Below are 23,657 nucleotides of genomic sequence, written 5' to 3'. Positions count from 1 at the left end.
GTTAGGTCCAGAAATCTTTGGACAGTGACACAATTTTGGCGAGTTGGGCTCTGCATGCCACCACATTGGATTTGAAATGAAACCTCTACAACAGAATTCAAGTGCAGATTGTAACGTTTAATTTGAAGGTTTGAACAAAAATATCTGATAGAAATTGTAGGAATTGTCACATTTCTTTACAAACACTCCACATTTTAGGAGGTCAAAAGTAATTGGACAAATAAACCAAACCCAAACAAAATATTTTTATTTTCAATATTTTGTTGCGAATCCTTTGGAGGCAATCACTGCCTTAAGTCTGGAACCCATGGACATCACCAAACGCTGGGTTTCCTCCTTCTTAATGCTTTGCCAGGCCTTTACAGCCGTAGCCTTCAGGTCTTGCTTGTTTATGGGTCTTTCCGTCCTAAGTCTGGATTTGAGCAAGTGAAATGCATGCTCAATTGGGTTAAGATCTGGTGATTGACTTGGCCATTGCAGAATGTTCCACTTTTTTGCACTCATGAACTCCTGGGTAGCTTTGGCTGTATGCTTGGGGTCATTGTCCATCTGTACTATGAAGCGCCGTCCGCTCAACTTTGCGGCATTTGGCTGAATCTGGGCTGAAAGTATATCCCGGTACACTTCAGAATTCATCCGGCTACTCTTGTCTGCTGTTATGTCATCAATAAACACAAGTGACCCAGTGCCATTGAAAGCCATGCATGCCCATGCCATCACGTTGCCTCCACCATGTTTTACAGAGGATGTGGTGTGCCTTGGATCATGTGCCGTTCCCTTTCTTCTCCAAACTTTTTTCTTCCCATCATTCTGGTACAGGTTGATCTTTGTCTCATCTGTCCATAGAATACTTTTCCAGAACTGAGCTGGCTTCATGAGGTGTTTTTCAGCAAATGTAACTCTGGCCTGTCTATTTTCTGAATTGATGAATGGTTTGCATCTAGATGTGAACCCTTTGTATTTACTTTCATGGAGTCTTCTCTTTACTGTTGACTTAGAGACAGATACACCTACTTCACTGAGAGTGTTCTGGACTTCAGTTGATGATGTGAACGGGTTCTTCTTCACCAAAGAAAGTATGCGGCGATCATCCACCACTGTTGTCATCCGTGGACGCCCAGGCCTTTTTGAGTTCCCAAGCTCACCAGTCAATTCCTTTTTTCTCAGAATGTACCCGACTGTTGATTTTGCTACTCCAAGCATGTCTGCTATCTCTCTGATGGATTTTTTCTTTTTTTTTTCAGCCTCAGGATGTTCTGCTTCACCTCAATTGAGAGTTCCTTAGACCGCATGTTGTCTGGTCACAGCAACAGCTTCCAAATGCAAAACCACACACCTGTAATCAACCCCAGACCTTTTAACTACTTCATTGATTACAGGTTAACGAGGGAGACGCCTTCAGAGTTAATTGCAGCCCTTAGAGTCCCTTGTCCAATTACTTTTGGTCCCTTGAAAAAGAGGAGGCTATGCATTACAGAGCTATGATTCCTAAACCCTTTCTCCGATTTGGATGTGAAAACTCTCATATTGCAGCTGGGAGTGTGCACTTTCAGCCCATATTATATATAGAATTGTATTTCTGAACATGTTTTTGTAAACAGCTAAAATAACAAAACTTGTGTCACTGTCCAAATATTTCTGGCCCTGACTGTATGTGTGTGTGTGTGTGTGTGTGTGTATATATGTGTATATATATGTGTGTGTGTGTGTGTGTGTGTATATATATATATGTATGTGTGTGTGTGTGTGTGTATATGTGTGTGTGTGTGTGTGTGTGTGTATATAATATATAATATATGTTTGTGTGTGTGTGTGTATATGTGTATATATATATATGTGTTTGCCTATATGTGTGTGTGTGTGATATATATATATATATATAATATATATATATATATATATATATATATATATATATATTACTATATATATATACTACTATATAATATAATATATTACTATATATATAGTGTGTGTATATATATTATATTACTATATATATATATATAGTAATATAATATATGACAATTTCACTATCGCTAGACCTTTTAGTTAGTGATAAAATGGAAACAAAACTTTCAAAACATCTCAGTTTATTTAGTCTGGAGTATGAGCGCCACGTGCTGAAATCCTGACACTTTCAGCCTCGGCTGCGATCTGTGAGATTATTAATGGTCATCTGAGGAATGTTCTGCCGTGCTAAATACACTTTGGCAAATCCTCAAGATCCACTGCTGGCAGCTCCTTTTGCTGACCAATGACATCCCAGATCTGCTCAATGAGAGACACTGCAGACCATGGTCGCACATTTAGAACACACAGGTGGCTGACAGTAGGGTCATCTGGTAGAAAAAAGACTGACACTTTTCAAATACTAGCTCAAGTTTATTGGGGTTTTTTTTTTGTTTTGTTTTTTTTTGTGTATATAAAACATGTCATATTTTATATATAAATTTTATTTTATTATTTTGTGTTCATTGCAAAATTTGTTAATTCAAAGTTTTAGCAAAAAAAATATATATTTTTTTATAATATAAATATTAGTATGTATATATTTTATTTTTGTGCTACAATTTTGAATTAAAACATGTTTGCACTATACACCTAAAATATATTATTATAATAAAAAAATTATAATATTTTATTTATATTATGTGTTTAGTGCAACATTTTTTTAATTCAAAGGTCTAGCAAAAAAAAAAAAAAAGTGTATGTATGTATGTATGCATGTGTGTATATATATATATATATATATATATATATATATATATATATATATATATATATATATATATATATATATATATATAATATATATATATTTTAAAAAAAATAAAGTATATAATAATATAAAAATATATAAGGTTTTTCTTTTTTTTTTTTTTTTTTGCTAGACCTGTTATGACTTAAAATTTTTGCAGTAAACAGCGTATATTCTAATAAATATATATTATTGCAAAACAATGCATTATTCTTTTCCAACCCCATAACAGACCGATCCATTAGGCCTCCATAATTCTGGCTAATAGTCGTGTGACTGAAGTAAATCCTACACTTGTGCCATTTGTAGACTCTGCGCAATTATCCGTGCCTGTTACGCGATTTTTACACCATTATATTATTATTCCCGTAATTCCGCAGGATTTCAAAGCATTTACTGGAAAAAAATATTACTGGTTCATGGCACAAAATTGATACTTTATGCTCCTATTAGCGACTTATTGCTTTTCACACTTTAAAGAAAAGGCTTAAAATAATAACTAATAATTGTGACTCTGCACACAATCCTCATTTACATTCATAGAAAGGCTGTCCTTCCTTGGAAATGAGCACATTTCCATTAGAAAAAAAAATAAAGGAATATAATTGAATTGAATATAATTAAATTTTGTTTTGCACCTTCCTATCTATTTTATTTACCCTTATAAAATAAAAAATTAATGATTGAACACTAATATATTTATTTATATATATATATATATATATATATATATATATATATATATATATATATATATATATATATATATATATATATATATATATATATATATATATATATATATATATATATATATATATATATATATATATATATATATACCATATATATATATATATATATATATACCATATATATATATATATATATATATACCATATATATATATATATATACCATATATATATATATATATATATATATATACCATATATATATATACCATATATATATATATATATATATATATATATACCATATATATATATATATATACCATATATATATATACCATATATATATATATATATATATATATATATATATATATACCATATATATACCATATATATATATATATATATATATATATATATATACCATATATATATATATATATATTATATACTTTTTATTTTCTATTTAAAATCACGCCAGTCTTGATAGATACAGTATATCACAAAAGTGAGTACACCCCTTGCATTTTTGTAAATATTTTATTATATCTTTTCATGGGACAACACTGAAGAGCTGACCCTTTGATACAATGTACAGTGTCAGTGTGCAGCTTGTATAAGTATAAATGTGGTGCCCTCTAAATAACTCAACGCACAGCCATAAAATTGAGTACAACCCTAAGTGAAAATAACTAAATTGTGCCCAATTAGCCTTTTCCCTTCCTGGTCTCATGTGACTCATTAGTGTTACAAGGTGTCAGGTGAGAATGGAGGGCAGGTGTGTTACATTTGGGGTTATCGCTCACACACGCTCTCATACTGGTGTCTGGACATTCAACATGGGAAAGAATGCTCTGAGGAGCTTAAAAAAAAAATGAATTACTTTATATAAAGATGGCTGAGGCTATAAGAATATTGCCAGCACCCTGACACTGAGCTGCAGCACAGTGGCCAAGACCATACAGCGGTATAACAAGACAGGATCCATTGAGCACAGGCCTCGCCATGGTTGACCACAGAAGAGGAGTGCTCAGCGTCATATCCAGAGGTCATCTTTTCAGAATATGCGTATGAATGCTGCCAGCATTGCTGTAGAGGTTACAGGGTTGGGGGGTCCACCTGTCAGTGCTTAGACCATAGGCCGCACACTGGCCACACACTGCAGAGGTTACAGGGATTGGGGGTCCGCCTGTCATTGCTCATACCCTACGCCGCACACTACAAAGGTTACAGGGTTGGGGGAGGGGATCCTCCGGTCAGTGCTCAGACCATACGTCACATACTGCAGAGGTTACAGGAGTGAGGGTCCTCCTGTCAGTGCTCAGACCCTATGCCGCACACTGCATCATAGTGGTCTGCATGGCTGTTGCCCCAGAAGGAAGCCTCTTCTAAAGATAATGCACAAGAAAGCTGAAAATAGTTTGCTGAAGATAAGCAGGCTAAGCACATGGACTACTGGAACAGTCCTGTGTCGTGAGGGGACCAAAATAAATTTATTTGGTTCAGGTGTGTGTGTGTGTTTGTGTGTGTGTGTGTGTGTGTGTGTGTGGTGACAACCAGGTGAAGAGGACAAAGACAAGTGTGTCATGCCTACAGTCAGGCATGGTGGTGGAGGGTCATGATTTGGGGTTGCATGAGAGCTGTCCGTGTTAAGGAGTCCGTTTTGGCGGTTTAATGTTTCCAAATTGCCTACTAGGAAAATCTGTGTGGCCATCCAAATAACTCGGTAGCCATATTGGTTTTTACTAAGGCAGAAAGTGATATCCGATGTACTTAAAAGTTGGAACACTGTGTGATTCCTCTTTAAGCTGAGGACTTGTCCAGGATATTGAACTGGACAAGTCCTCAGCTTAAACAGGTATTGACTTGTTTTGATCTTTTCAGCTCCATGACAATTTAATTTTTTTTTATTATTACTATATTGTATAACGCCAGTATTATGGGCTTAGTTACCGTTTTCTTTTTCCCCGCAGGTCATACAGGCCGACTGCTGAAATCTCTGCTGGCCGTCAGCATCCTCTTCCTCTGTTCACACTTCATATTCCAACTCTGCCTCCACACAGTGCCGGGACTGGATGACCTACTAGGACACAACTGTACGTACTGTGAGGGTTGTGTGATTTTTTTTTTTTTTTTTATTTTTTTTTTTTTATTTATTTTTATTTATTTATTTATTTTTATCTAGATAATGTAATTGGTTAGTTATTGGGTCTGTAAAATGCATTGTCTCTGCAAGATTTTGGAAAAATGTCATAGCTGTAACTTCAACACTCCACAGCATAGGAGTGTCGGTAATATCTCATCACGTGAGGACAACTCTACAGATTCGAGGTCTTTGTAAACTAAACCTTATTTTTGTGCTGACTTTTTTTTACTTTTTTTTTTCCAGGCAGTGACTGGGAAGTTCTTGCTCGCCATATGGGTGTCACAAGGTACGTACATAATGTTTGGCTAACCCACCAAAAAAATGCACTTTACAGGGATTGTCCACAATTTTGGTTATTGATAACGTATCCTAAGGAAAGGGAATAAATATCAATATCGGTAGGGGTCTGACGCCCCAACCAATGAGGGGTGGATGTAACCGTGTACGGAGCCAGCATAGCCTGGAATGATTATTCCTTGGAGTGCTCATGTCCAGATTATCATACAATCTAGATAAAAACAATTTTAGGTCCAGATCTGGTGCAATATGGTATTACTTAACCCTCAGCTGGTGAGGTGGGGTTTGCCACACTCCAGGGAAATTTCCCTGGGTTGTGGCAAACCCCACCTCACCAGTTAAGGGGTTAAGATGCCTAATGCTTGTCTGTGCCTTGTTTAAAGGGTTGGTACAAAGTTTGAAAGCTATCCCCTATCCACAGGAGAGGGTATGGTCTACCATTATAGTGAGGTTCTTGTTCACTGGGACCTCCATTGTTCCCGACAAATGGGGCTCTGAAGCGCATCATGGTGGTCGATCTTGCGCACCTCCGCCCCATTCAGTCTTCTACAAAGAATGGAAGCTATCCCCTAGCCACAAGAGAGGGTACTGTCTCCCAATATAGTGGGGTTCTGTACCAACGATCCCAAGAAATGAACCTCTGATTCTCATCATGGTGGTCGATCTTGTGCACCTGCGCTCCATTCATTCTGTGGTTTAAAAGGATTGTACAAAGTTTAGAAGCTATCCCCTATCCACAGGAGAGGATTTACCTCCCAATATAGTGGGGTTCTGACCGATTCGACTTCCATCGATCCCGAGAAATGGGGGTTCTGGAGCACTTCATGGTGGTTGATCTTGTGCACCTCGGCTCCATTCATTTTATGGTTTACAAGGGAGTGTACAAAGTTTGGAAACCATCCCCAATCCACAAGAGAGGGCATTATCTCAAAATATAATGGGGTTCTGATCGCTCAGACCTCCAGCGATCCCGAGAAATGGGGCTCTGAAGCTCTTCATGGTGGTTGATCTTGTTGACCTCTGCTCCATTCATTCCATGAGGTTTGGAAGCTATCCCTGTTCCATAGGAGAGGGTATTGTCTCCCAATATAGTGGGGTTCTGATCTGAGACTTCCAGCGATCCCGGAAAATGCGGCTCTGAAGCTTTTCATGGTGGTTTAATCTTGTTGACCTCCGTTCCATTGATTTTGTAAAGTTTGGAAACTATCCCTGTTCCATAGGAGAGGGTATTGCCTCCCAAAATAGTGGGGTTCTGCCTGCTGGGACCTCTAGTGATCCCAAGAAATAGGGCTATGAAATGTTTCATGGTGGTCGATCTTGCGCATCTCCAGTCTTTTCATTCTGTGGCTTAAAGGGACTGTACAAAGTTTGGAAGCTATCCCCTACCCATAGGAGAGGACATTACTTCCAAATATAGTTGGGTTCTGACCTCTCGGACCTCCAGTGAACCCTAGAAATGGGGCTCTGAAGCACATCATGGTGGTTGATCTTGCGCACCTCCGCTCCAGTCATTCTCCATGGGAGCACCGGAGATCGCTCTGCACAGAATTCGGCTGGTCTTTTGGCTCTCCCGTTTAGAATGAATGAAGGCTAGGGATAGAGAGCGCAAATACGGTCTTACCAGATTAAAAATAGTGGTGTATATGAGGTAACCCTAACCTAGTAAGGTTGTGAAAGTCACCACTCCTATGAAGGCTTAAAAGATGATGGTGGCTGCCACAGCCCCACATGGGTTAATATTCGGTGCTGGAGAGGGGAAGCGGGGGTAACGCCGCACTAGCGCCAATGAGAAAGATTGTTGATTTAATAATAAATTATTTTATTCCGTAAGTCAATGCGTTTCAGGGATTCAATCCCCTTCTTCTGGACCAAGCAAGAATCAACAATATTGTTGATTCTTGCTTGCTCCTGAAGAAGGGGACTAGATCCCTGAAACGCGTTGACCTATGGAATAAAAGAATTTATTAATCAACAATCTTTCTTATTGGCGCTAGAATGTATAGAATGAATGAGGCAGAGGTACAGATGATCGATCATTGCTCCGCTCACACGGGGCTCTTCAGAGTCCTCCGGATCGGTGGCAATCTGAATGTTCTCCCTCTTCCTGTGGATAGGGCATACATTTTTTTTGGTTCATCCTCTATAACCATACCTCTTCCTTTGGTCTAGGTTGGATATCTACGACATTCCCAACACAGTCCGGATGGTGTCCCCAGATTTCGGCATGTTCCTAGTGTCAGCAATCTGCCTTGGCTTGTGCAACCGTTTGACCCGACGACCGAAGAGCCCACCACCCCGTGAGAGACTGAGCAGATCAGCAGACCTTCCAGAGCAGGTGGGACCGGTGGCCAGAATAAGAGCTGGCAGGGCTGTGGTGTTGCTGTGTGTGTCTATTACGCCCGCGCACTTCCTGTAACCTCACTTCTCCAGGGGTTTTTATACCAACCTTTTCCATACCATATAATTTTCTACACCCCCAGGTCCTGATTTATTAACCATCCTCTGTTCTCGGCAGCTACAGCTTGTCTACACCGGGATCGGGTTATACGTGGGATTGTGTTTACTTAACTCGTTCCTTTACGGTTATATTTGTTTTCATGTCATATTTCATTTTCGACTGTTCCCTTCTCTCCTATCTAACCCCCCTTCTGTTTCCTCTCCCCTACATTTTCCACTGCCCCCACCCTCCATGCATGTGCTGAGATGTCCGGCACAACTCCCAGCCAGTTTTTTTTTGTTTACATTGATGTTGGCAGCACAAGGTTGGCACAACCAGCTGTGCCGGCCACGTGACCACCCTTACCGCCCGTAACCCTTCACCCCGGCTGTTCGGTATTTGCAGATGTTGTAATCTCTTAACTGTATGCAATCCACAAATCTATATACTTTTCTGTTAACGTCTCTTAAAAGAATATCCCGCTCGAGGGTACGATGCTATGGTGATTTGGCTCCGTTCACATTGGGTCAGGACTTGGAGTTCTAAGGAGGCGCCAGAGTGGAATTAGACCCGTGACCGGCAGATGTGTATTGTGTGACTGAAGGGCGCTGGAAATTCACTTAGGCCCAGAATAAGCCAAAAACTGAGCGGATCGCAAACCCAGAGACATTATCATCATATCGGAGAAGAATGGAAGCTTCTGTGGCTCGGGCTTGTTTCGTCCTGACAATGTAATAATGTTGGCATAGTGCGGTGTGCTAGAATCTGTACGTACACGCCGGGGTGTTGACTTTTCAGCCTAGGGATTATTCCTTAATTTCCTGCTTTCTTTCAAGCACCATTTAAGCAAATTTGGGTTTCTTATTTATTATCCAGACCTTGGCATGATGGAGGACTCGGAACATCTGTGTAATTGGCCGGAAGACTATTGATTCCTTAAAGGGGTTGTCCACTACTAGGAAAACCCTTCTGATTATAAATACGTCCCCCAGATAAAATAATAAAGCCAATTCTCGCCTTCCGTACCAGCGGTATCCGGGCTCTCGTAGGGATGTTATGTCATGCGAGTCCCTCATCCAATCAGGGCCAACTTGCTTCTCCCAGCCTTCGGACCAAACGAGTAAATCAACAGGAAGTGAGAGCTGCGGCTGCGTTCACTTCCTGTTGATTGTTCGTTTGGTCCGAAGGCAGATATAAAGAAGTCAGCGTTGATTGGACACTGGGCTCGTGTGACGTCACAACCCCATGTGAGCCTGGACACCACTGGCAGGGCGCCAGTATGGGAGGTGAGTATATGTTTTTTTTTATTTTACCCGGGGGAAACATGAAGTCAGAAGGGGTTGTCCTAGTAGTAGACAACCCCTTTAACGTCCTCTTTTGGGGTGCTGCATGTAAATTTGAAACATGTTTCCCCCAGGTAAAATAATAAAGCCTATTCTCTCCTCCCATACTGGTGCTGTTTCAGGCTCACATGGGGTTCCAATCAGTGCCGGCTTCCTTCTCCCCACCTTAGGACCAAACGAGTTAATCAACAGGAAGTGAGAGCCGCAACTGTGTTCACTTCCTGTTGATTGTTCGTTTCGTCCGAAGGCGGGGAGGAGGAAGACAGCGCTGTTTGGATGAGGGACTCGCATGACGTCACAACCCCACGTGAGCCCAGACACTGCCGACAGGGCGCCGGTATGGGAGGGGTGTATAGACTTTATTCTTTTACCTCGGGAAATGTGGAATCAGAAGGCATTATCCTAGCAGTGGACAACATCTTTAACATCCCCTTTTGGAGTGCTGCATGTAAATTTAAATATGTTTTCCCCCCAGGTAAAATAATAAAGCCTATACTCTTCTCCTGTACCGGTGCCGTTCCAGCGATGTCCGGGCTCACGTGGGGTTCCAATCAACGCCAGCTTCCTTCTCCCCGCCTTCAGACCAAACTAGTTAAGCAACAGGAAGTGAGAGCCGCGGTTGTGTTCACTTCCTCTTGATTGTTCGATTTGTCCGAAGGCAGAGAGAAGGAAGCCGGTGCTGATTGGTCGAGGGGCTCCACGTGAACCTTGACAATGCCGGCAGGGCATCGGTACGGGAGGTGAGTATAGGCTTTATTATTTTACCAAGGGGAACTCTGTATAATCAGAAAGGGTTGTCCACTACTAAGACAACCCCTTCTGATTCCACATGTTTACCCCTGGTAAAATAATAAAGCCTATACTTCAAAGTCTTTTTTTGGGGGTGCTGCAGTGAAAATTTGCATTTTTAGGGTATTCTCCAAGTTTAGCAATGATCCTTTAGGTTCCCATCTGCAGGATAGATGGCGATCAACTTATTTGAATGCGCTTATTCTATCAAAATGCAAAAAGGACATCCGGATTAGTGGCCCAATTCATTTGTTACTTGGTTGACCTCTTTCCAGGCGATGATGTTTGACCATTTTTTTTGACGTCTGTTGTTTCATCAATTTTGCACTTGTCGATTATAATTCGCTCCAAAGCTTAGAACCCCCCTCCCAAAAAAAGACTGTCTCATCCATCTTTTTCTCTTAGCAGGTGGAAGAGGAAGACCATGCAGAAGTGACTGAAGATGAAGACCAAGAGGACGAAGAAGACAATGAGGATATTCAGATGTCTCCGCAGGATGGGGTGCTGGCCTCACGGATCAAAGAAGCTGCCCATAAACTATTGGAAGCCGTGGGGAAGTCGTTGGCTCTCTTGCTGCTGGCATTGGCAGGTAATGAGGCGGCACTATTGGGCACATTATGGTAGTGCCCGTTTTAACCAGACGGGAACCTGATCGGAGAGTTATGCTGCTTGAACCACAGGCATGCAGACCCCTATATATTTGATTGTGTTTCATAGAAAACCTACTTTGAATAGTTGACCGGGGTGACTAGTCCAAGAAGCAGTTCCCCTCTTTAAGGGTATTTGGACATTGAGCCTTTATGCAGATTTTCACAACATAACCGCCAAGTTTTTGAGGAGCATTTGGATTATCCACTTCCAAAAACTCCTCGACAAACTGTATGGACCAATAGCCTAAGAATGGTGTTAATAAGTACCCTGTTTTTTCTTGTAGGCATCACCGTGCCATCTGGTTTTTCCGCTGTGTATTACTTAGTCTTTGTCGGACTGTGCACCTGGTGGGCTTGCCACTTCCCCATCAGCCACGTGGGATTAAACACCCTCAGTGTCATGGTTGGCTTTTTCGCCGGCGGTCACATCATCTGTCTGTACGGTTACCAAGCTCCATTCATTCAGAATTTCTTCCCTCCGGCAGAGCTGTGGGCAAGGTACGTGCCATTGTGGACAATCTCCAAACTTCTCCTAAGCTTCGACACACACTTGGCGCTTGGTTACGTTGACCAACCAGCTCCATAGATGATTACTGATGTTCTTCATAGAAGCGATTGCTGGACATCTAATAGTCTATTCACACTATTGACCCTTGGCAAACCATTCTAATTTTCGTAAAGGGGTCTGTGCACATTCTCACAACTCATTGTGAAAGGGGATAAGCTAACCAAGGCCGGGCCTCATGGTCTACATCTGCCACCTTAGACCATTTCTCTCCCAATTCTCAGTGCTCCCGAATACTCAGGTCAGCATGGAGAAGAGGGGCATCGTATCGTGGGAGTTGGGTCACACACATTAGATGTTTAGCCAGTTAAAGAGGACCAACCACCAGGATTTTCCTATATAAACTAAAGCCAGTGCTATACTGGCGCTATCATACTGATTCTATACATACCTTTAGTTCTGAGATCGGATGTATAGTTTCTGAAATACAGGCAAGTAAAGTTTGTGAAATGCACTGTTATTTGATTGATAGCAGCTACAGAATATCGAATAGGTGGGCCGGGCTTTGCTAGTTATTCCCGCCCCTGTTTGTCTACCTGTCCTTCCTCCCTCTGTCTCTGCTATTACAGGGAGGAGGAAGGCCAGGCAGATAGAGGTGGGAATAACTAGCAAAACCCGACCCACCTATTCGATATTCTGTAGCTGCTATCAATCAAATAACAGTGCATTTCACAAACTTTACTTGCCTGTATTTCAGAAACTATACATCTAATCTCACAACTAAACGTATGTATAGAATCAGCACGATAGCGCCAGTACAGCACTGGCTTTAGTTTATATAGGAAAATCCTGGTGGTAGGTCCTCTTTAAATCTCATGTATAGGAGCCTTTTCTTTGATGCTGGTGTGAACAATGCTTTATTTGTATGTCACAAGGTTTGTAAATATCTTTTCGCACAAGACGTCTAGTGAATCTCTTTGGAACCAGTCCTGTTTATGGCATGAGAAGACATTAGAAAATGCAGCATTTTATTGCCTATACGGTTATTTCTCCATCCGTCGGGATCATTTTTACAAGATCAATCATTTTGAAATCATAACTGAGCCCTTCTCCATCATGTGCTACGTCTTGTTAACAAGTTCTACAAAAAGCCGTCATTTTATGGCTTAGTGGATTAGAACGCCACGGCATGTTATCACAATATTATTACCGTAACTTTTTTTTTACAAGGCTTTCAGCAGTTTCTACTATACTGTATATCATCCAGTGTTACTTTTTCTTTTAGTTGTCTAGTTACACACAGTAGAAACATTTTCCTTTTTTTTTTTTATGGTTTTCCTCTTTCATGACATGCCTCGTAGGCATCCGCATCTAAACTTGTTCGCGTGTTTGTGGGCTGTGGAAGGAAACTAATACAATATTGGTTTCCTCTTGGTGTGATACATGTGAGCAATCTTCAAGACTTTGGGGGCATCTTCACAGTGAAAGGTAAAGGACCACACGTATCCAACCGAGATGAACCAAAATGGGGTACTAGTCTCAAGATTAAATTTGCTGCACATTGAAATCGTTGGCTATCTCACCTGACTCGTTTTGTCTACTCTGACTAGTCCATTTTTGCTAAGGTCCTTTTAATATCGGTCAAATGAAGGTTCATTGTAGCACTCGTTTCCGAGCATTTCCAATAAAAATCTACCAAGCAATCCTCCGAGAAACGAGCAAATACTTGATGGTCATAGATGGCAACTATTTTGCAAGACGTAAAAATCACTGTTGGTAACACATTCCCCTTATATGAGCAAAGACTTATTACTGGCAGCAGTGCAAACTGTATGGAAATGAACACACCTAGTGACTATCCTCCACATCCACAGTTTGCTCCATGTAAGTAGAGCTAACTGAGCGTCAACTGGCTTGCTGTATTTGTGGTCTTTGTGAAAAAGGACCTTTGTATAGGGCTCCATGAGAATGATCTGGGGCTTCCATTTGATGGTATGTGTGGGTGAATCTGGCACCAGGTGTTCAGTTCCTCTGTAGCGCCACCACAGGAAATATTGAGCATTACCCAGCGCCCATGGAAGCTTTAAGTTATTGTAGAACACATGAATGAGGAGTGTCCTTTGTAACTGTAGCGCCCCACGGGGCAGGTGGGGTTTAACCTGGGCCGTTGACTGTCGCGGTCATGGGCGGCCTAGCCCGGCTCCGTTGCCCCGAGGCGTACAGAATATGGCAGGGGAGAGATGTTGGGGGTAATAGTGAGGTGAATGTCGTGATGCCACCCGTGGTATGCGGCCAGGGAATGGGCCGTCGCTGCTGTTGCCGTCCTCCAGGGCAGATGGTGGTAGCAGCCAGGGATGGTTTCGCTCTCCACAGGTAGAGCATGCCCCGGGGAGGATAAGGGGAGTAATAATGGTGGTGGGGAGCGGCAGTACGGGTAATAGTCAGTCTATGGCTACGGTTCCAGGTTGTTTTACTCACTTTTGTACGGTGCCACTCACCCAGGTAATATCGGTCACTTGCTGTGATGGGCTCCGTCGAACCCGAATTCCTTTAGAGATCAGCCCGGTTTGGTGTTCGGTGGGTTGCTCCTTGTAAAACCCTGTCTGTGGGTCCCCTGGCTTTAAGCTATGGGGGACCCTGGGTTTCACGAGATGTACTCCTGTCCCTCTATGCAGGTGCCGCGGTTCCGATGTGGGGTCCGGCTTGATGCGAGGCCCCTGATCCTCTCTGGCACTGTGTTGTCGGGCGCTGTGTGGTCAGGGAGGCTAGAAACTTTCCCCGTCCAGGCAGATTCTGAAAAACCAATGTGAAGTATGATCTTCGCTAGGGTCCTGCCGTCCTGTGTGGCGTCTGTTCCGTGGGCAGCAGATATCCCTCTCACCGCGGCAACCGTTGTGAACTTCTCCTCCTTCCCACCGGAGCACCTGAAGATGCGACTGCTCCATTCCTCTCCTGCTGGAGGACTCCCTAATTGTTGTATTGGCTTCTGACTCCCCCTGCTGGCTGCACCTCCCCCCTCCTATGTTCTAAGCTAGTGGGACTGGGGCCCCTGTATGAGGGCATCCTATAAATGCCACTCTGTCTGCAACCCCTTTATTACCCGACCCTAGCTCAGTCCGAAGTGGGAAGAGGGCAACCTGGTGTGTATCTGTGTGAAATGTGGTGAAACCGGGACTGACCTCCTCAAGAACCGGGTTTAGCATTACACCCAATGTTGGGTGCAATACTCTGTGATGACTGAAGCCTCAGGGGCGCCACATAACCACTCTAGGTGTGAAAGAACGGATTATTTTTCATCCGAGAAAGCTGGATCAATTCTGCTAATCACACACTGCTCGGTGGGCGCGTGTCCTCGGGGAGGGGGGCGCGTGTCCTCGGAGTGGGGGCGCATGTGCTCGGGGTCATTTGTATGCAGTTCAATGTTTGACATGGACACAATTGGATCGAACTCCATGTTTTTTTGTTTTTGTTTTGTTTTAGGGGGTTTTTTTTTAATTTTTTTTTTCCCCTGAAACTGGCTCAGTCCGAGGAAAAACATTGGATGTGTGGACAGCCCCAAAGAATAACATTGGTCGAAGTGTGACATGATGTTTTGACTGATCTCACTTGGACCTGAAAATATGACCATGTGCTCGAGCTCTAAGGCCAGTTTCACATGTCTTTCATTTATGGTCCAAGTATGGACCGTGATGCCCGATCCTGGGTTTCCCAACCTGAGCTCAAAAGTCTCGTATATTGCTATGAGGCAGATTCTGACATCACTATCCGTACTCAGACTGTGAATGTTGGGTCTGTGATCCTGGCAGTAGGCTATGTGCACATGGTTAGTATTTGCATCTAACATTTTTACAGGGAAAAAAAAGGCGATTTGGTAAAAAAACACATTTATTTTTTTTTCTTGTGTGTTTTTATTATTCATTTTTCTTGTTATATTTTATATAAAAATTTTCTGCAGTTTTTTCTTGTGTATTATAATCGATTTTGTATGCATTTTCTTATGGATTAATTTATTATTATTCTTCACTTTATGCATTTTTTTATGCATTTTTCTTGTATTACTACACAAGAATTTTTTTTATATAATATATTTATTATATTTCATTTTTATGCATTTTATTCTTCTAATTATCATTTTATTTTTATTACTTGTTTATGCAGTTTTTTTCTTGTGCAATATAATTATGTTCAATTTGTAATGCATTTTATTGTGTATTATTTATGCATTTTTCTTGTATTTTTAATAATACACTTGGAAAACAAATGCATTAAAAAATTGAAAATAATATTTATTATTTATCCATTTTCTTATGCCTTTCTAATTGTTTATTTGTGTTCATTAGAGTAGCTGAAAAATAATGCAAATAAAAAAAACATAAAAAAATTGACATCCTGCAGGCTTAAAAAAAAAAGTTTTTGCTTCAAATCTGCAAGGAAAAAACAACATATGTGCATGGAATTTTAGAAATCTCAGTCACTTTTGCTATTATTGTAAAACATTGCTTTTTTTTTCAGTAGCAAAAAATACACTGAAGGCAAAAACGCATAATGTGAAGAAGCCATTATTCATATTTTTTCTATTTCATTTTTTGAAAATGGGTTTTCCAAATCGGACGACCCTTTTAGGTCCAGCGTCTTTCCAGTTTCGTACCCTATTTTGCTAGTGGCGTTGTTTTCCTCGTAATTGGAGGCAGCAGATTGATGAAGTGGCGACCATGTAATCCTAGTGTATATACTATAATGTATACACTTCATTACAGACTACCGGGGATTCCGCATTCTGAGAAATGGCCTTCTAATGTCTTTATACTCGGCATTACCTCTGGTCTTCGTGTGTCCTTCACTCCATTATACGGCTCGGTAGCGCTTTGTTGACCGTCCATCGTTAGAAGAGGCGATTACGGTGTTGACTTATGATCAGACGCCTCTTTCCATGAGTCTTTTTCATGCTGTATGAATAGAAGACCTTCACAATGTTGACTTTCTGTTGACACTTTGGGCAGATCATAGTCTGCGAATGATGAGGTAGGCCATTCTGTGGGAGGATATTGTAAAGCTAGGAGATGGTGGAGATATCGGTATTGTCCTGATGAAGGCTTGTTTGATTTGGCTAGTAAGATGTTCTCTCTCCTCCGATATGTTATCATAAAGGGCTAGTCGTGGCCACATTTAGGGGTGCTTCACACACAGCGAGCTCGCTGCCGAGATCGCTGCTGAGTCACGCTTTTTGTGACGCAGCAGTGACCTCATTAGCGATCTCGCTGTGTGTGACACTGAGCAGCGATCTGGCCCCTGCTGCGAGATCGCTGCTCGTTACACACAGCCCTGGTTCGTTTTCTTCAAAGGCGCTCTCCCACTGTGACACACAGATCGCTGTGTGTGACAGCGAGAGAGCGACAAATGAAGCGAGCAGGGAGCAGGAGCCAGCATCTGACAGCTGAGGTAAGCTGTAACCAAGATAAACATCGGGTAACCAAGGTGGTTACCCGATATTTACCTTAGTTACCAGCCTCCGCAGCTCTCACGCTGCCTGTGCTGCCGGCTCCGGCTCTCTGCACATGTAGCTGCTGTACACATCGGGTTAATTAACCCGATGTGTACAGCAGCTAGGAGAGCAAGGAGCCAGCGCTAAGCAGTGTGCACGGCTCCCTGCTCTCTGCACATGTAGCTGCATTACACATCGGGTTAATTAACCCGATGTGTACTGTAGCTAGGAGAGCAAGGAGCCAGCGCTCAGTGTGCGCGGCTCCCTGCTCTCTGCACACAGCGCTGGTAACTAATGTAAACATCGGGTAACCATACCCGATGTTTACCTTAGTTACCAGTCTCCGCAGCTTCCAGTCGGCGGCTCCGTGCAAGCGCAGCGTCGCTTGCACGTCGCTGCTGGCTGGGGGCTGTTCAGTGGTCGCTGGTGAGATCTGCCTGTTTGACAGCTCACCAGCGACCATGTAGCGATGCATAAGCGATCCTGACCAGGTCAGATCGCTGGTCGGATCGCTGCTGCATCGCTAAGTGTGAAGGTACCCTTACTGGCTTGGCTGATTTAGGTTTTCATCATATCACTGTGGGACGTTCTGCTCAAGGCCACACATTATATATTGGTAGACCGCTTCCCCCATAGTCAACCGTCATTGGGTTTTTCTTTTTTTTTGGTCAGCGGTGAAGATACAGGACGCTGTCTGTATTAAAATAAATAAAAATAAAATGTCTGAGATATTTTAGAGCATTGACTTGATCTGCATTATATACATATATAATGATAAATCACAATCTAGAAGGATGGTGTATATACACTATATGCGCATTGGTATTGGGCCCCATGTCAATCAATTCAAGCTTTTCATTCAGTCCCATCTTCCCCAGTATCTAACATACAACCCCTCACCCCCAGTGTTTACCGGCCTCTCACCTAAGTGTATACCAGGTCCCTCGCCTCCGGTGTCTACTGGCCTCTGCTGTATACCGGCCTCTTACCCCCGCTGTATATTGGTCTTCCCACCCCCCGGTGTATACCGGCCCCTCACCCACAGTGTATACATGCCCACAGTGTATACCAGCTTCTCGCCCACAGTATATACCACCACTGTATGCCGGCCTCTTGCCCCCGGTGTATACAGACCCCTCACCCCCACTATATATCTGCCTCTAGCCCCCAGTGTATATAGGCCCCTCACCCCCACTGTATACTGGCCTCTAGCCCATGGTGTACACAGGCCCCTCACCCCCACTGTATACCAGCCTCTTACCCCTGCTGTATACTGGCCACCTCCACACCCTTGGTGTATAACATCTGGCCCCTCACCCACTGCTGTATACCGGCCCCTTTCACCAGTGTATAACATTAAGCCCCTCGGCCCCCTGGTGTATAACATCATTCTCAGTGTAAGGCATTCTGCCCCTCGACTCAACCCCTCTCCAGTGTGCGGCACCCGGCCCCTTGCCCCAGCGGTGTATGACATCTTTCCCTTTGCCCCCATGGTATAAAATCGGACCCTTTATGCTCAGTGTAAGGCATCCGGCCCCTCTACACACTGCAGACCATCATATACTCTGCTCAGTACTACCGTTTGTATGTAAACCAGACTGGATATACTGCAGACTAGTTACAATATCCATCATCAATGTGTTAAATGGTAAATATTAGTAATTTATTTAAAAAAAACTTGGGTCCATATTCTAATACTCATATCCTAATACTAGGATATCCTGTCTGCGTTTTCTCTGCGCAGCGCTTACGTCATCCATTCATCTCCTGCATGGGATATATACGGTGTGTGTGTGTGTGTGTGTGTGTGTGTGTATATATATATATATATAGATAGATAGATAGATAGATAGATAGATAGATAGATAGATAGATAGATAGATAGATAGATAGATAGATAGAGATATATATATATATATATTGCCTTATTCTGTCTGTCTGTCTGTCTTGCTCCAAAATTGTGTCCTTACGGTGACACAAAGCTGATTGGCCGCTGGGCTCGCCATGGCCCCGCCCCCTCACGGATTGGCCGCTCGCCCAGGCTGCGCCCCCACACGGATTGGCCTCTCGCCCCGGCACCCTGCAGGCATTGGCAACTCAGCCACGCCCCGCCCCCCCTCACGCAATGCACGCTAGCTCTGGCCCCGCCCCCCCCACGCATTCCCCGAACCGACACGGTCACGGAGCCACGACTCACAGGTGAGTACTGTACCCCTGGGAGCCCACATCAGCGTACGCCGCAAACCCAGCCGACACATACCCTCGCATTGCTGGGGCTGGCCGGCGTATGCTGGTGTGGGCTCCCGTGCGAGCGGGGGACGGGATACGCTGGTAACCATGGTAGCATAGTTACCAGCGCATCAAGGTCCTGCAGCGGCGGAACATACACACACGCACACACGTAACAACACACACACATACACACACACACACACACATCAGATCACACACACTCTCACACACACATCACATTGCATCCACACACTCACAACATCCTGGGATATCGCTTGCTTCTCGGCGCCGATACTGTGCTGTGAGCTTCCAGGACCTGCCGGAGGATCACATGGCCAGAAGCATGTGGTATCTCCGGATGTTGTGAGTATAAGCGCGTATGTGCAATATCGTCAATGTGTGTGTGCGTGAGTGTATGCGATCGCGTGTATGCGATCGTGTGTGTGTGTGTGTGTGTGTGAGTGTATGCGATCGGGTGTGTGTGTGAGTGTATGCGATCGGATCTGTGCGTGTCGGCAGAGGAGCACGCCGTGCTGGAGGAGGCTGGGAGGAGAGAGGCTGATCCTGGGGAAGGCTGGGAGGGGGAGGGGGAGGCTGAGAGAAGAGAGGCTGATGCTGGGGGAGGCTGAGGCTGGGGTAGGCTAGGCTGATCCTGGGAAAGGCTGGGAGGGGGAGGCTGGGAGAGGGGAGGATGAGAGAAGAGAGGCTGGGGGAGGCTGAGGCTGGGGTAGGCTGGAAGGAGAGAGGCTGATGCTGGGGACAGAAAAGGCTGATGCTGGGAGGAGAGAGGCTGATGCTGGGAGGAGAGAGGCTGATGCTGGGAGGAGAGAGGCTGATGCTGGGAGGAGAGAGGCTGATGCTGGGAGGAGAGAGGCTGATGCTGCGGGCAGAGAGGCTGATGCTGCGGGCAGAGAGGCTGATGCTGGTGCAGCATGGGGGATGGAGCACGTTTGGGAGTGCGCAGCATGGCGGATGGAGCACGTTTGGGAGTGCGCAGCATGGCGGATGGAGCACGTTTGGGAGTGCGCAGCATGGCGGATGGAGCACGTTTGGGAGTGCGCAGCATGGCGGATGGAGCACGTTTGGGAGTGCGCAGCATGGGGGATGCAGCACGATGGGGAGTGCGCAGTATGGTGGATGGAGCACGTTTGGGAGTGCGCAGCATGGCGGATGGAGCACGTTTGGGAGTGCGCAGCATGGCGGATGGAGCACGTTTGGGAGTGCGCAGCATGGCGGATGGAGCACGTTTGGGAGTGCGCAGCATGGCGGATGGAGCACGTTTGGGAGTGCGCAGCATGGGGGATGCAGCACGATGGGGAGTGCGCAGTATGGTGGATGGAGCACGTTTGGGAGTGCGCAGCATGGCGGATGGAGCACGTTTGGGAGTGCGCAGCATGGGAGATGGAGCACGATGGGGAATGCGCAGCATAGGGGATGGAGCACGATGGGGAGTGCGCAGGATGCGGGATGGAGCACGATGGGGGGTGCGCAGCATGGGGGATGGAGCACGATGGGAGGTGCACACCTCCCCCCAACACACACACACACACACACACACACACACACACACACACACACACACACACACACACACACACACACACACACACACACACACACACACACACACACACACACACACGCGCGCGCGCACTGCACAACACACCACACACACAGACAACGACGCACACACACAACACCCAACACACAAACACCGCGGCATACATAAATATACACAAATACCACGCAACACACACATTGCACAAAACATACCTCCCCCCCAAAACACACCACACACACACAAACCGCGCAACACACACACACACAACGCCACACACGCAACACGCATACAACACCGCTCTCACCCCCCGCCACACCCAGACAACACCCAGACCATGTACAGCCCCTACACAAACACTTGGTAACTACACACAACAACATCTAATATATATAACAAAAATTATACATTAACTACACAATAAATTCTAGAATGCCCGATGCTTTAGAATCGGGCCACCTTCTAATATATATATATATATATATATATATATATATATATATATATATATATATATATATATATATATATATATATATATATATATATATATATATATATATATATATATATATATATATATATATATATATATATATATATATATATAAAATATTTAGCTGTAGTACCCGGGATAGTAACTGTCTCTCTCCCAGTCTCTGTCTGTGTGGTTGCTGTCTGTCTGTCTGTCGCTGTGTCTCTCACTTTCCTTGTCTGTCTGTGTCTATGTCTCTGTCTGACTATTGCTATCTCTGTCTGTATTTGTATCAGTATATCAGTCTCCATCTGTCGGTCTGTCTCTCTGTGTGTGTCGCCGTCTGTCTCTCTGCCCCGTCTGTCTCTATCAGTCTCCCCACCGACATCTTATTACCTCACATATAAGCTTCTTATACTATGAATGTGTTTTTGTTCCTATAGCAACCAATCACAGCTCCTACTAATAACCTGTAGTTCCAGGCTCCATTTACTTTAATGGAGACATGTTTTTTGGAGAGTAACTGTAAAGTGCGGGGTTACACTTTCCTGTCAAAACATAATCTACGACGTTCCCTGGGTCACATGTGGTGTCCGCAAAATTTCATGATTGTAAATGCGGCGGTGCGGATACACTTTTCATTTCACTTTTTCCCCATTATGCAGATAGGGGCAAAATTGATTGGGAAATTGGAATGTGCGGGGTTAAAATTTCGCCTCACAACATATAGCCTATGATGCTCTCGGGATCCAGATGTGTGAGTGTGCAAAATTTTGCGGCTGTAGCTGCGACGGTGCAGAAGTTAATCCCGGACGCGCACACACACACACACATGCGCACACACATGCGCACACACACACACACACACACACACACACACACACACACATTCAGCTTTATATATTAGATAATGAATCAGTTTGATAAACATTCCCAGAATATTGTCTTTATAACATCTTGTCGCATCTGGGGAAACGGCACAAGACGAGCTGTGAGATGTGAGGCTCATCCTATACTAATAACCATCATGTCTTTTTGTTAGTGGCATGCTACGTTCTGCAGATACAATATTGTTGTCAGACCGTCCTGCTGTAAGGCATTATATAGAGTGAAGAGCACAGATTTTCTATGATAAAAGCATACTTCTGTTCTCGCAGCAGTGGCGTAATTGCTGTCGGCTGTACTGTATCACATGCACTAACTCATTACTTCCAGAATATTCTACCCAGATGTTACACATCGCAGATAATGATGATGATTGCGCTGTCACTTTTATCCCACTAGGCAGCACAGAAAGATAATTGAGAAATGGAGGAAAAAATGTCACTGCTGTTATGTCTGTGAACATTTTATTTGCTTATTTTGGAGATTGTGTGTGTGTGTGTATGTATAATAGAGATATATATATATATATATATATATATATATATATATATATGTATGTATGTATGTATGTATGTATGTATGTATGTATATGTGTATATATATATTTTATTATATTTATTTATTTCTCTTTTATAAGGATAGTGGTATACTTTTCCTCCCTTCTCCGTCTTTCTTCCCTTTAAAAGGAGAATTAAAAGACTAGTCCCATGGACAACATATTAGTACTGCCTATCCATGTAAGGCTGGATTCACACTTTCGACCGGCCGCTCTCTGGACAGGATTATGCAGCTGCTGGCCGTGCGTGGTGATGTGATGCGATCCTCATGAGAGCCTAATAGACAGTGAATAGCGTTGACAACCTCTTCATTCTCACTGGGAACTGGAAATCGGTAGGTGTCACCCCAGGTATCCCTTAGTGGTCAGATCCAAGACCGGCCTCCATATACAACATATCTGGGCAATGGTCAAATCGAAGGCCAGCCTCCATACCTCTGTATACAGCATATCTGGACAATGGTCAAATCTAAGGCCGGCCTCCATATACAGCATATCTGGGCAATGGTCAGATCCAAGAACAGCATCCATATACAACATATCTGGGCAATGGTCAGAGCCAAGACCGGTGTCCATATACAACATATCTGGGCAATGTTCAGATCCAAGACCGGCCTCCATATCCAACATATCTAGGCAATGGTCAGATCCAAGAACAGCATCCATATACAACATATCTGGGCATTGGTTATATCCAAGACCGGCGCCCATATGCAACATATCTGGGCAATGGTCAGATCCAAGGCCGGCATCCATGTACAGCATATATGGGCAAGTGCCGGGGCACATTGGGCTCAGATTTCTATTGGCAACATACACCATAAATGTACGGCGTTTATTCAG

The 23,657-nt window shown here is 43.7% G+C and overlaps 1 protein-coding gene across 3 annotated transcripts in view; it reads left to right on the top strand.

Annotated features, from left to right (window-relative positions):
• PIEZO1 (piezo type mechanosensitive ion channel component 1 (Er blood group)) overlaps positions 1–23,657 on the top strand; it is a 240,675-nt gene that overhangs the window by 108,631 nt on the left and 108,387 nt on the right. For 2 of the 3 annotated variants that reach the window (XM_075325893.1, XM_075325892.1), the window contains exons 3-7: positions 5,433–5,555; positions 5,849–5,891; positions 8,072–8,237; positions 10,877–11,060; positions 11,406–11,619. In XM_075325893.1, coding sequence (XP_075182008.1) covers positions 5,433–5,555; positions 5,849–5,891; positions 8,072–8,237; positions 10,877–11,060; positions 11,406–11,619 — 730 coding nt within the window. The remainder of the gene's footprint in view (positions 1–5,432; positions 5,556–5,848; positions 5,892–8,071; positions 8,238–10,876; positions 11,061–11,405; positions 11,620–23,657) is intronic. The other variant, XM_075325894.1, reaches the window with a different exon arrangement.

This window comes from Anomaloglossus baeobatrachus, chromosome 10 (genome assembly GCF_048569485.1).
Source record: "Anomaloglossus baeobatrachus isolate aAnoBae1 chromosome 10, aAnoBae1.hap1, whole genome shotgun sequence".
Classification (NCBI taxonomy): Eukaryota; Metazoa; Chordata; class Amphibia; order Anura; family Aromobatidae; genus Anomaloglossus; species Anomaloglossus baeobatrachus.
This window is presented reverse-complemented; position numbering and strand designations above follow the sequence as displayed.